At 40.4% G+C, this 12,681-nt stretch overlaps 1 protein-coding gene across 1 annotated transcript in view; it reads right to left on the reverse strand.

Moving 5' to 3' along the window:
- Nucleotides 1-2,157: 2,157 nt before the first annotated feature.
- Nucleotides 2,158-12,681, reverse strand: part of IL1RAPL2 (interleukin 1 receptor accessory protein like 2) — a 347,213-nt gene continuing 336,689 nt past the window's right edge. The window contains exons 9-10 of the mRNA XM_062502960.1: nt 11,336-11,506; nt 2,158-2,855 (exon numbers count right to left, since the gene is read on the reverse strand). Of these exons, the coding sequence (XP_062358944.1) occupies nt 2,158-2,855; nt 11,336-11,506 (869 nt within the window). The remainder of the gene's footprint in view (nt 2,856-11,335; nt 11,507-12,681) is intronic.

Genomic DNA, 12,681 nt, shown 5'->3' on the forward strand with positions numbered 1-12,681 from the left:
AAAGAACATAGCCAGTGTAAACACAGTCTGTAACACTTATAAAACAGTGCAAATTTTGTAAATTTTTGGGAGGAAGTTGAAATACATATATTTATAATGGAGGTAAAATCGCTTTCTTTCTCAGTAGAAAAATACATCTATTAAACACCTATGTTTGGAAATTAACTTCACAAAAGAACAAGTTATAGTTCTATACTGTGTAATAAATTAATATCTTTTCTAGATTTCCATTTTCAGTGTTAGTGTCAAATGCATAATAATGTTAGAAAATATGAGAGAATCAAGTGTTATTTAGAATCTAATGAAAAATCTTACAGACAATGACTGGTGAAGGAGGGCACAGAATAAAGAACAGGGGAAAGAAGCAATGGAAAAATACTGACCTCTATGAGTTATTGCATATTTGAGATAATTTTAATGGCCTTTGGGCCAATTCTGGATACTTTTAAGTCTTAGGTCAGTGTTTGTTTCCATTTGACTGTAAGGTACAATTTAGGAACCACAGCAAAATGTCAAGGATTTACTGAACTTGTTTGCTGATGAAATCACAGGCAGCTGAGTGCAGAGTGCTAACTTTTATTCATGCAATCAAAGAGAAGAATGTTAAAGACATAGTGAAACACAGGCAAGGTTGCCTGTCTTAAAAATATTTTTGGGAACTTGCAGATCTTATTGAGAAAAAACTCTCACGTCTGCTCTGTTTTCATTAGAGCCATGCCAAAACCTCCAAAACTGGCTTTTGCCTTCATTATTTAGAGCTTTTTTCCTTCAATATTGTTGCCTCCATATTCTGACTCTGCAGCCCTCACCCAGCTGAATGTGGAAATCTCCATGAAACACACTGGTACTCGCTGAGCAGCAACACCTGATGCTGAGCACCTGTGTAACAATTCTCACCCACCAGCAGCAGGAATGCCATTCACAAGAGCCAAATGACAGGATCCAATTTGACTGATGGGATCACTCACACAAGTGTGAAATGCAAGACCTTGCCAGTTGATTAAAAATATTATTTTTCACTAGTTGCACAGACAGCAGAAATATTCCTGGTTCTGCCATATTTAAAAGTTACATAAATTGGCAGGTAGAGAAACGTGAGAAAACTGTTTCAGGTGATTATCACTGCAACAGAAGTCAGACTTACTAGTAAACCTGAATAATGAATAATTTAGCACTTAATCTCTGAATATTGCTGTAGTACTTCTTTTCTATTGCTGATGTTCTCACAAAAAAGGTTAATTTCAAATTGTAACTACTGGTTTTGGAAAAAAAATCCTACATAAAATTACTTTTCTACAAATCTTTGATCTTAAGAAATTTCAGATTAATGAACTGGCCAGTAGACAGCTAAATTTATACTTAAACTGTTAGGAAAAAGTCATTAAAAATCTGCAAAAAAATTGTGAAATAATCTATAGCTGACAGAAAAATTGTTTAAAATCCTCCTAAATATCTTCCAACATTCTAGTAAGTTGTTTAATAAAACCACATTGCTAAACATTGACTAGGAATAGAACATGCCTCAATAATAAAATGAAGAGATGCTGATGGGAGCAGGTGATTTATTTTGTAGTAACTGTTACTATGCACTTTATTGATAAAGCTTCGTCTGCATTGTTTCAGCTGGGTATCTCCTAAGAAGTATTTGCAAGACACTGTTACCAGGAAGGTTTCCTTCTCCTTCCTTTTCAAGATGATTCACCCCTTGTGGTCTGCGCAGGAGACAGTAATTTTTGTAGCATTATTAGAATTTCAAACTGTACTGTAGTCTATATGAAAAACCCTACAACTTCTGTGTATTCCAAATACTGTTACTTAAATATGTATGGATGCTGGAGATCGTATACAGTGACCTTTTATCCATCCCAGAGTGTAAACCTACTGTGAAGTGGCAGGATGCGTTTTTTCTCTCCCCCCTCCTTTTTAAAGAAGCAATAAAACTGTACCTTAAAAGACAGGAAGGACATTACTGAGTTACAAAAGAATGCCCCCTTCATCAATAATTTGTAAATGTAAACAAAAAAGTTCAAGTAGAAAAGCAAACAAGTGTGCTGCTGCTTTGAATAGGTTTTCTCACCCCATGCGGGTAGGGCAAAGTTCTTTACAGACGTCTCTTCATGGCGGCCATGAAGCATCTCTAAAGAGCCCTGGTGCTCACTACCAGATATCACTGGTGAAGCTGAGCTCCTTGGCCGATAAAGGTAGCAAGGGGTTGTTCCTGTGGAACTGCTGGGGGTCCTTGACGGCGTTGTTGAGAGGTAGCTGTCCGTTGAGGAGCGCCAGGGGGATGTTACAGTACGTGCGCTGGTTGCTGACGGAGGCCATGGGCAGCGTGGCCGCAGACACGTCGTACTCGTATCCTCCGCAGCAGTGCCTCATGTGCACTGAGCCTGCCTGCTGGAAATCGCCTACATCCGCCCGGGACTCCACCAGCGTGGCAGAAGTGCCTGTGACCGCAAGGGAGGGCACAGTCTGCAGGTCTCCAAAGAGGCCCTGCTCCGCGGAATCCAGCACCTGATGCCGGGACACCACCTCCTTTTTCTTCCCTGGCATTTCAAAGACTAGGCGCTTCCAAAACTTAGAATTCAGTTTGCTGCTTTTTGGTCCTTTCCACTTGACCACTGAGAGAAGTTTGATGGTGTGCTTTAATGTTTCCACTTCATGATAATTCACCTTCCCTTTTAATTCAGTACACTCAATCAAAATAACTTTGATTTCTCCACTGACTAGCATGTTATGGAGTCTGTTTTCCATCTCAAAAATACTCCATCCTCTCCTGAGAACATAGTCTGGAGTTAACACGATAATGAGTCTTCTGCTTTGCTCAACACATCTTGTGAGATCTTCAATGTAGGCTACAAATTATAGAAAGAGAGAAAGAGTAAAGAATAAAGAAGTCTATTGTATTAAAACATCAGGCTTGCAATCAAGTATAACAAAACCCTGCATTTTACTGATCCACACCATTTAAAACAATGGGAATTCCAATATACTTCAACAAAAATAGGACTGAGTATCACAAAATATCTCTATTTATGGAGTTCCCATAGAAAACTTTTTAATAACACCCTCCATCCTTTGCTATATTTCCCTGTTCATTGCAGCAGAATGACATTTGCATAACACCCTTGCTGTGTAGGTGCCTTAGTGAATAAAACACACAGTTCACTTAGTGAAAAAAATGTAGGTCAAGATCAATGTAATGTTTGTGTAAATTCTAACATTAACATTGGTTATGATTAACACCGCACTGTGGGACGCACGCTCTGGGAGGCACTTCCCGTGTTCCAGATGCAAAGACATGAGGGTGCTGCAGGGTGTGTGAACCGTAACTTGCAAAAGCTCAAAAAGAAATGAACCCTCATCACATGCAGAGCTTGTGCTATTGCATAGAAGCATCATGGTAGCTTTTCCTTCTTTACCTTTGACCACAAAAGCATAAGAACATTCTTTTTGGCCCAGTGGTCTGTTTAAATATCACAAACCTGTGCTTCTATGTACCCCAAGGTATTAACAGAGACTTCACAAGTGACAGAACAAATGGAAAATTTAAACATATTCAAAGTATTTATTTGTTGAGACATCAGTGACAAAGAAAAGAGTAGAATTCATTTATTCATGCATGCCAAGTAGTTGCAAATGATCAGTGTAAGCAGAACTGCCAGCCCCATCAGCAGCTCCATGACACCAGTTTATTGAACTTCAAAATATTTGTGAAGTTGGACTTTGATCCCTGAGGTTCACTTATCCCAGGGATGGTAGGGAAGAGAATCCAAATACACTGGTCTGACATGGAACAGGATGGGAAAGAGATCTACTTACAGACCTGATCCAAAACTCATTCAAATGAACAGACTTCATTCAACAAATTTCAATGGGTTTTGGGTCAAGACCAGAAAAATTAAATCCTTTGAACAAAACCACTAAGGGCAGAAAAATGTTCATTGCTTGCACAGCATTACAACTGCAAGCTTTGAGACAGGATATCTTTAAACTGTGTTTTTAAACTACATGAACCTCTTGACCATGCTACTGGGAATGTGCTGCCTAACAAGAGAGGAGAAGCATGTGTTAGAAATGAAGACTTGGACACAAGAGCTGCACAGAACAGATCTTTACTCAGCACAGGGCAGGACCTCTCTTACACATCTGTCCTCTAGAAGGAACAATAATTACAAATAACATCATTAATCAACATCTGTTACTGCAAGACTCATTTTATAGTCCCAGGCACCATACCACAGCATGCTTATTCACACCACTTCCAGTAAAGTAAATAGCTACAAAATAGGCCAGCAGGAACATTCTGAAACAACTTATTTTCATGAGACTGAAGGCATAGTTAGCATCAAATCTGCCTTTACTGGTGTTTTATTTCACCACTTAGCAGCAAGAAGAATTTCTTTCACAAATGGAAAAAAGAGGCAATTGCAAACATCCCACAGACACACAAAAATTTAAGACATACACATACATTACAAATGTCTATGCAACAGTCCTGACTTTCAGTTAATGGTTTATGACTTTTTAATCATGCAGCATTTACAGTTGTTTTTTTTTTCCTCTCGAAATACTTTATGAGAAAACAAACCCCCCCCATTGTTCTGTGTAAAATAGTTACTCATTAATGAAAAAAATTCAACATTAAAATCCATGGGAGAGGCAGTGGAGCGGGGAGAGAATCAGCAACAATGAGAAAATGATAAGCAGAACTGGTGAAACAAAACTTAAGGAAAGGTAGAAATGTTCAATACAATGGAAAGATATTATCCCAATGTATCAACAGCTCAGACTCTTCATTTTCTTCCTTTCTTTCTGCTCCCAAAAAGAAAGAATTTAGGTGGGAAGCTTCATCATTAGAGGTTGAATCTGCAAGATACAGTAAAACAACAAACTATCATGCATCTTTCCTGAGACATATTCATCCCTCCTCCAAACACCTCAGAACACTGCTATGCACAAGACAATTCTCTGCAGGACACAATACTGGGCAGTGCCATATGTCCAGGGTAGTGCTGAGCATGGCCATGCATATCCAAATGCATCCAATTGAGAAAAAACACAAACCAACAAAACAAACAAAAAAAAATCACTCCACTTTCATCTCTTCATATATCCAGCACCAACCATTTCAATAGCAACACGCTGGCAATAATCCATCATACCATAGCAGTCAAAAAGTTGTCAGTCTTTGCCTGGGGCAAACAGGGTGGAAAGAAGATGGGAGAAATCCCTTATTTTCTTAGGCGGACATTTCTCTCCTCTGTGCTTCTCATGTGTCTTTTGGATGCCCACCTTCCTTACTGGGTATTGCTACACGTTAGAGCTCTGTCCTCAGCTGACTGAGGAACATTTTCACAAATGGCCGTGAGGTGATCCCTCAAATTCCACGTTTGGGGCCTGTCACTAGCAAATGTGGCCAGTGAAGACGGGACTTGCTGATGCACTGAGCATAAAGTATACTGAGTTATAAGAAACTGGAACCCCAAATTTCCAGCTATCTGGTCCAGAAGTACTTGGTACTCCAGCTAAACCCAGCTTGGGACTACTACTGAAGGCAGGGGAAATTTTTCTGGAACCTGTGGTTCCATTGGGTGTACTCTACAATATATCAGATTTGCACATCTTGAACATTTCTGTGAAGGAAAGCATGGGGAGACAGATTCCTGACTGGAATTTCCAGCTTTATTTTTCCTAGTGCTACCAGTCTGACTCCATAAACCTCTGAGTTGCTAAATCATCAGCTCTCCTTCTTACTTCAGAATTGGATACTTCCCAAAATACTGCAGGTTCAGTTGTCTGTCTCAAGTGTTCAGTCCACTGGAAGGTACTAAATCGAAGCAATCTATACTGCAATGTGTGATGGAGAAAGAGTTGCTTTCACCTTTTCAGTGAGCTAAGACATTATTGTCAGGAAATGGCTCTGCTTCATTTACAAGTAAAAAACTTAATAGGGACTTCAGGAATAATGTCACCAACTACTATCAACTGTAAAGTTCCAGAGCAACATATTTTCATCAGATCACTATAACTTCATTGTAACTTCACTTTTGCTGGAGGAGGTGTCAACTTCAATGATATTTCATTGTCAGGGGAGAAGAAAATTTGTCTTGACAAAGTCAGTATGGAATTATTAGCTTTTAAATCCCAGTCATTGTATTTTATCATAAATTAGGATGTAAAAATAAGATGTCAGTGTTAGATTGAACCCACTTGTTTTTACTGAAAAAACACATTTTAAATTTTGACCGTTCCCCCCACACCTTGAAACATCATTTTGCAATATGGTACAAAACTGTTCTCAGTATATTAGCAATACCCGTAAGTAAAAAAAAAAAAAAATAAAAATTACATTGTGAGTAGCTCTATCAGTAGCTTACTTGTATCACATTCAATGCAATGCCCAAGGAGGAATGGACAAGAAGTGTTATACCCAAACCAAAACCTTGTTTTAGTCTTGCCAGCAAATGGCAAGCAAATTTGCCTTGACAGCAAGTATGTGCTCACCAAACACCAGCTACACATAACGATGCTGAATTGTAGTTTGAAGCACTGAAGAAGAGAACTTCAAGAAACCCATCCTGTTTGCAGTTAAATCATCTGTAGCTGCCTACGGAATCCTTAATGAGCTACATTAACCACAGGCTGGAAAGAAACCTAATATGCAAGCAGACTAGGAGCAAGGGAATCAATGAATATTATGGGCACAGAGTTGCTTATACAAAGAAATTACTGACTAATCAGCTTCATGTGGTTTGCAGAAGGAGTTGAAGGAGAAGGAAAGAAAAGGAGAAATCATATAAAATCCTACAGATGTTTTTGGGAAACACGGTTTGCAGCACTACAAGAACCAAAGAATATCTACCATCAAACCCATGCTGGCTGGTTCCTGGCACCCTGAAAATAAGCAGCCTTTCTGTGTTTGGCAGTGTGACCATCATTTGAGAAAGTTACTTATAGGAGAGTAATTCAGTCCTGGTTTTCTAGCTGCATTATAACACTAATGATTCTGTGTCTTGCTTTTACCATTTATTAAATATGTTTTGCTTCTCTTAGCTTGGATCAGAACAGCTGAAATACAGAGCAGAGTAACGGCCAGGATGAGCTGAGGGATAGCTGATGAGTTCAACATAAAGAAACAAATAATGTATATTAGTGCACTACAGGACAGGCAGCCCTTCTGCTTTTTGTTCATATTTATTCCTCATTCAGCTGATTTCCATGTCTATCCTCACTACCCTCACCCATGCCTGACATTAAAAGTAAGATTCATACAAAGAAGACAACCAGGGACTTCTGAGAGGAGTTTGTGGGGCTGGATACTGTATTCCTGTTCCAAAGAAATGGTATCCTATGCTTAACTAAGGTTCTTTGGGAACTCCAGACACTTGGTCCAACTGGGTTTTCTTCATGCAGGAACCCAGGAAGCTGGAATACACCAGGTTAAAAAAACACAGATGGGAAGACAAAACTACAAAGTGCCAGAATTGTAATATTGGCTGTGGTGTGTTTTTTGTCACATGCCTTGGACACTCTCCCCTTGTGCTGAGAACTTTTCATTTTTCAGGCAAACAAATATTTTTATTCCATCACCATTATTCTTTTCACCACCTGATCTTCATACCCTGGGCTGATCAGGAGTGAATTGCTGATGTTTTAGCAATCCTGTCAAGATAAATGCACATATGCTTAAAGAACAAGTAGATGATGTTCTAATAGATATGTATTGCTGGTATTAAAAGTCTAACTTGACAACTTTTACCTCTTCACTTTCAGGTTTAAAACAATTTCCAAAAACCACAGGGGAAAGTACCTTCCACTGATGTAGTTCTGATTTTAGAGGAGTGAAATGCAAATAGATATTTTTCTTTGCAGACATCATCCTTGGCAAGACAAAAAAAATGGCTCAGCTGAAAACATAACTTGTCCTGTTAACCCCCCACCAACTATTCAAACTCCTCAGGTCTCCTAACACTGAAATAAAAAAAAAACCTCACAGAAATTGAGAGTGTTTGTTGTGGGAAAGGGTTTGTTAACCCCTGAAGATGAATAGGATGACAAGAATGAGAACTGCTAAGGAATTCAGTAACAAGTGCAAGTGCCTCTCAGGGATCTCAGTCTCCTTATGCAGGTTACCTTGTCCAATTATGCCTAAGTTACCTGGGCAGGGAGGTGTGTGTGCTGTCAGCTTTGAATGAAGAACATTAATTCTGTTAAGACCAAAGAATAGTCTTCAAGAAAGAATAGCTGCTTCAGTATTTCCTGTAACATGCAACTCAGTTCCTGGGTTACACACTCTACGTTGCCATGTCTCCCTGCTGGGTCGCCAGTCTTGTCTCCCTCTTGTCTCCCTCCCTTGTCTCTCTCAGCAGGGCTGTGTGGGATTCTTTTCCGTTTTGCCAGTTCAGGGAGTTGAATGCATCCACGCTGCTCTCAGGCAGCGCCAAGAGTCAGCGATGGGCATCTCTGAGGCTGTTGACATCCTCCATGGCAGTTCTCCCTCCCACTAGGACAAAATGTTCCAATGGGATAAAATCTGTATCCTGGCAGGGCTCAGAAACCAACACCTACTGCAAAACGCGACTCAGCCCCAAAGTGACCTGAACCCTGGGATCTGTTTCCCGGTGCTGAAGAAAGAGGTGGCCTCAGTCCCCACAGGCAGCACCTCTGTCCTCCTGGGGACAGCAGCAGCTGCTCCGCGGGCACCCCTGAACCAGAAGCAGAGCTGAAAGCAGAGCGTGGACGTGCCCTTGGAGGAGGTGGCTGTGGGTATGTCCCATCCCAGCACATCTGGCTGTAATCTCTCCCTCAGCTGCACAGGGACATGCAGAGCCCATCACTGCTTTCCCCCAGAGGTTATCCAGCTGGACAAAAAACCACAATCAAACTTGTCCCTGAATTTTCCCGAAGTCAGCTTTTTTTTTTTTTTTTTTTTTTTTGGGGGGCGAGGGAGGGGAGGGTGGGGTGGGTGGGTGCAGAACCGCGCGAGAAAATGAATGAAATACTCTTTAAGAAACCTGGCTGGTTTTTTTTTTGTTGTTTTTTTTTTTTTGCAGGGAGCAGCTGTAGGAGCTGCTGCATGCCGAGAAGGAGGCGGACGGTGCGCACCCTCCCGTGGCAGCTGCTCACAGCTGCAGGGAGTGCGGGACGCGCCAGCCCCGCAGCGCCTGCCCGCGCTGGGGCACACCAGGGCACACAGCACAGAGGGACGCACCGCAGAGCGGAGACTGGGAAATGATCGCACTGCTGAAACCAATCCGCACCGGAAGATGAGGAAGTGAAGCACATGTGAGAAGAGATGTTTCCTAAAATAGAACGGTCGCTGTGATCAACCCCCCATTTTTTTTTTCTACAGAAATCTACCCTGGAGAGCTATGTGTTTCGTCACATCTGCCACTTTTTGAGACAGTCACTCTAAAATATGCTGTGTTTTCCTCTGAATTTTCTAGCAGGCCCGTTCCACATCACACTGCCTTCAGTAAGCACCGCAAGTGCTTGTGAGAGTGGTGAGTATTAGGCGGAACACAGCCACGTTCCACTACTCCAGGGCACGGAGAGAGTTCACAGATGTTGGGGGCTGAGTCTTCCCTCCTTCCCCATTCCCTCACCCTCCCTCTAGCCCCTCTTGAAATAAAGTGCTTTCCCCCATGTCTTTTCCAAAGCTAAAGCACGCAAATCACACTCATTTCAGCTCCACATTTTATTCTGCCTTGCAATTATGTCTGATTAGGCGTTCTTGAAGCTCCATGTGTTAGAATCAGGCCTTTTCATAATAATGAAGAAGTGAGTTTGAGAGGAAAGAAGAAGGATTAAATCTGTGAATGTTCATAAATGAGAACTGGCATTTTCAGGTACCCTACATTTTCAGGAAAGGTTTAATGAATACCCGAAGTGATGGCAAGTATTTGCTGAGTGCCTTGCTGACAAAAATAGAAAAAAATAAAATACCATGCTGGCTGGAACAACAATTGGAAAAAAGAATCGCATTTCAGATTAATCTGTGCTTCACTATAGCTATTATTGGAGGGTTAACTTTAAACTTCTTCATTCACTTGCATAACTGCTGTGTATAACTCTGCTATATTGCTGGATAGGAAACAACTAGTTACAACAATTATGTGGTTTACAGCACAAAAATATATGTATTTTCTCTTAATAATATCTAAAAATTTTATATAATTTGCTTGTACTGTAAGAAATAAGAAAGCTATGAACTAAGTCCCCTTTCTGGAATTTGTCACTACAGGAGAAAAAATTACACCTTGCAGGAGAAAAAAGAAAAAGCGAATCAACTCTAAACTAGGAGCTGAAAATGCATGTGATAAATTCAAGCCCCCTGCACAGGCCTTTCATGATCTTTGGTGAGGCTCTGACTCCTCTCTCCCAGTGGTAAAGGGTTCAGAGCTCTGTTTACAGTGCTCTCAAAGGTCAGAGAAGAAACAGGCTCTGACTTCTGGGTCAGGCACAGTGAGGCAGCAGTTTCAAGTCTTTTGGCAGGCAGGTTGTAATGCAGCTATGCTCGAGCTATTCCATGTTTGGGGACATCTGCTCCACTACAGCCACTGCTTTGTTTTCTTGTTCATGTTTCCTACACAGTAGCACACACACACAGAAGTTCATGTCCTCTTTTGTTGTTTTTATGGAAGTGATTTGGAGATTGAATTTGTTAAAAAAAAAAAAAGCTGATTTTTCACAAGGGTAGCACTTCAAAAAATGTGATATTACAGCAAATATATGTGCATTCAAAATTTATCAACACAATGGATATGGTTTGTGGTCTTTTTGGCTTGCTCAAAAATTAGTCTGGTAGAAGAAATGCCATGATTACCACTAGGAAAGCATTGACCTTTGGTGGAGACATCCAAAGGTGCTGCTGAATCTTATGAGGCTTCCAAGTTAAGGAAAAGCTCAAAAGACAATAGAAAAGATGATTTTTACTTGTAAAGCTGCTGTAGAAAAAACAACTAACCATTGAAAAAACACAATAATCCCATTTTCAGTCATGTAACAGAGATTATAAAATCCTTTTAGGAAGTTTCCTGTCTAGTTACCCGTGTTTGATGTAGGTATTTTGAACTTGGTATTGCTTGCAGTGCTGCAGCCTTCCCTACAGGAAGGTCCAGCTCCTGCCCTCACTGCAATCAATGGCAGCTCCCTCTGATTTCAGCAGTGCAGGAACAAGCTCTAACAGGGAACTCAAATCTGTAGTGCTGAGGAAACTTTTCCAGTCTTTGCAACCACATCCTAAGATTTTGTATATTTAGTACTTATCACACAGTCCAGGACTTTGTGACAGATCAGACAGAAATAAAACGGAAAGCTCAGAAATACTTACTTCCACTAGGGATCAGGTCCCTGTCTGGAATGAAGAGCTTATATCCATAGTGCTTTTCTAGAACGTCCGGCAAAATTTCAAGTGCAAACTGCTCCTCTTCATTATTATCACGATCTAACGCATCAGGATCCACTTTAGTGTATGAAAGGTAAGCATCATATTCTTTGTTGTCTGTAAGAAAACAAATTATGTTCAGCCTGTTTGTGAGAACACCATAAGGAACACAGGAGTGTACTGGACATTGTATTAGTCCTTGAAAACACCAAGAATTTCCCAACAAAATGGGAGCTTTTCACAGGAACACATAATCTGGCTTCCAGGCAGAAATTGCATGGATCCTTTCAGTTTTCTTCTGCATGCTGAGCAGTATCTCTGCTCCATGTGGTCAGGTCACAGCTGAAAAGATATGGGCAAAATTTTCATACAAATACTAAAGCGGAAACTTCTATATTTGTAATTTGCAATTCTTTCAACTTCTATTCCTCAAGAGTTCTAGGAGTATGGTAAAGTTTTGAGCTTGGAAAGTTTTGAGCAAGGAAAACTTCCTTCCATAAGTAATTGTGAGAAATGACATGACTTACTTCAAACAAATACTGACTATTCAGAAAACAATGCCAGATATAAACAGTTCAAAGCCTTTTTTATCAGTAAATCCCATAGTTTTAAAAATCAATACAATAATTTTAGATCACAATTCACTCAATCCAGGAGATTTTAAATACTTGGAGATCACATTATAAGAGAGACAAATAGCTCCCATAAAGGGCAACACTCCTTCTTCTCTTCCTCCTCCTCCTGCCCAGCACTGGGGCTTGTCTCCAGCTCTGCTTCTGAAACATGGAGCTAAGAGCTCATGAGTGTGCCAGGAACAGAAGTGGTGCCACCACAGTGCTGGGGATCCATGCTGGGATCAGACTGTCTTAGTGACATTTCTCTTTGTATTTCTCTGCAGTAATGGAAAACAGTATATTGAAAAAGTCAACCTTCAGCAATCTGGCCTCTAGGGAAGAGTGCAGCTGCCATTATTTACAGAAAATGAAAATGTTACAGAAAAATCAAATAGTTAATGTTGTGAGAAGAAAACTGCATGAATGGAGGGTTTCTGAGTACCAATTATCTGTAAAGAATAGTGCACATGAAAGATGATTAAAGCAGTTAGAATTCCTTGATATACTCTGATAAAAAGAACAAAGACCTAATCATAATAAAATATATCTCTTGATGACCTTGAACTGATGGTTACTTCTAATTCCTGACACAAAGCCAGACCCATAAGGGTCAGAGCTGTAGACAAAGCATGTGAATAATTACATATTTGCAAAAGGCAATTTGCCTAGTGTCACCAT

The sequence above is a fragment of the Cinclus cinclus genome, chromosome 15 (genome assembly GCF_963662255.1).
Source record: "Cinclus cinclus chromosome 15, bCinCin1.1, whole genome shotgun sequence".
NCBI lineage: Eukaryota > Metazoa > Chordata > Aves > Passeriformes > Cinclidae > Cinclus > Cinclus cinclus.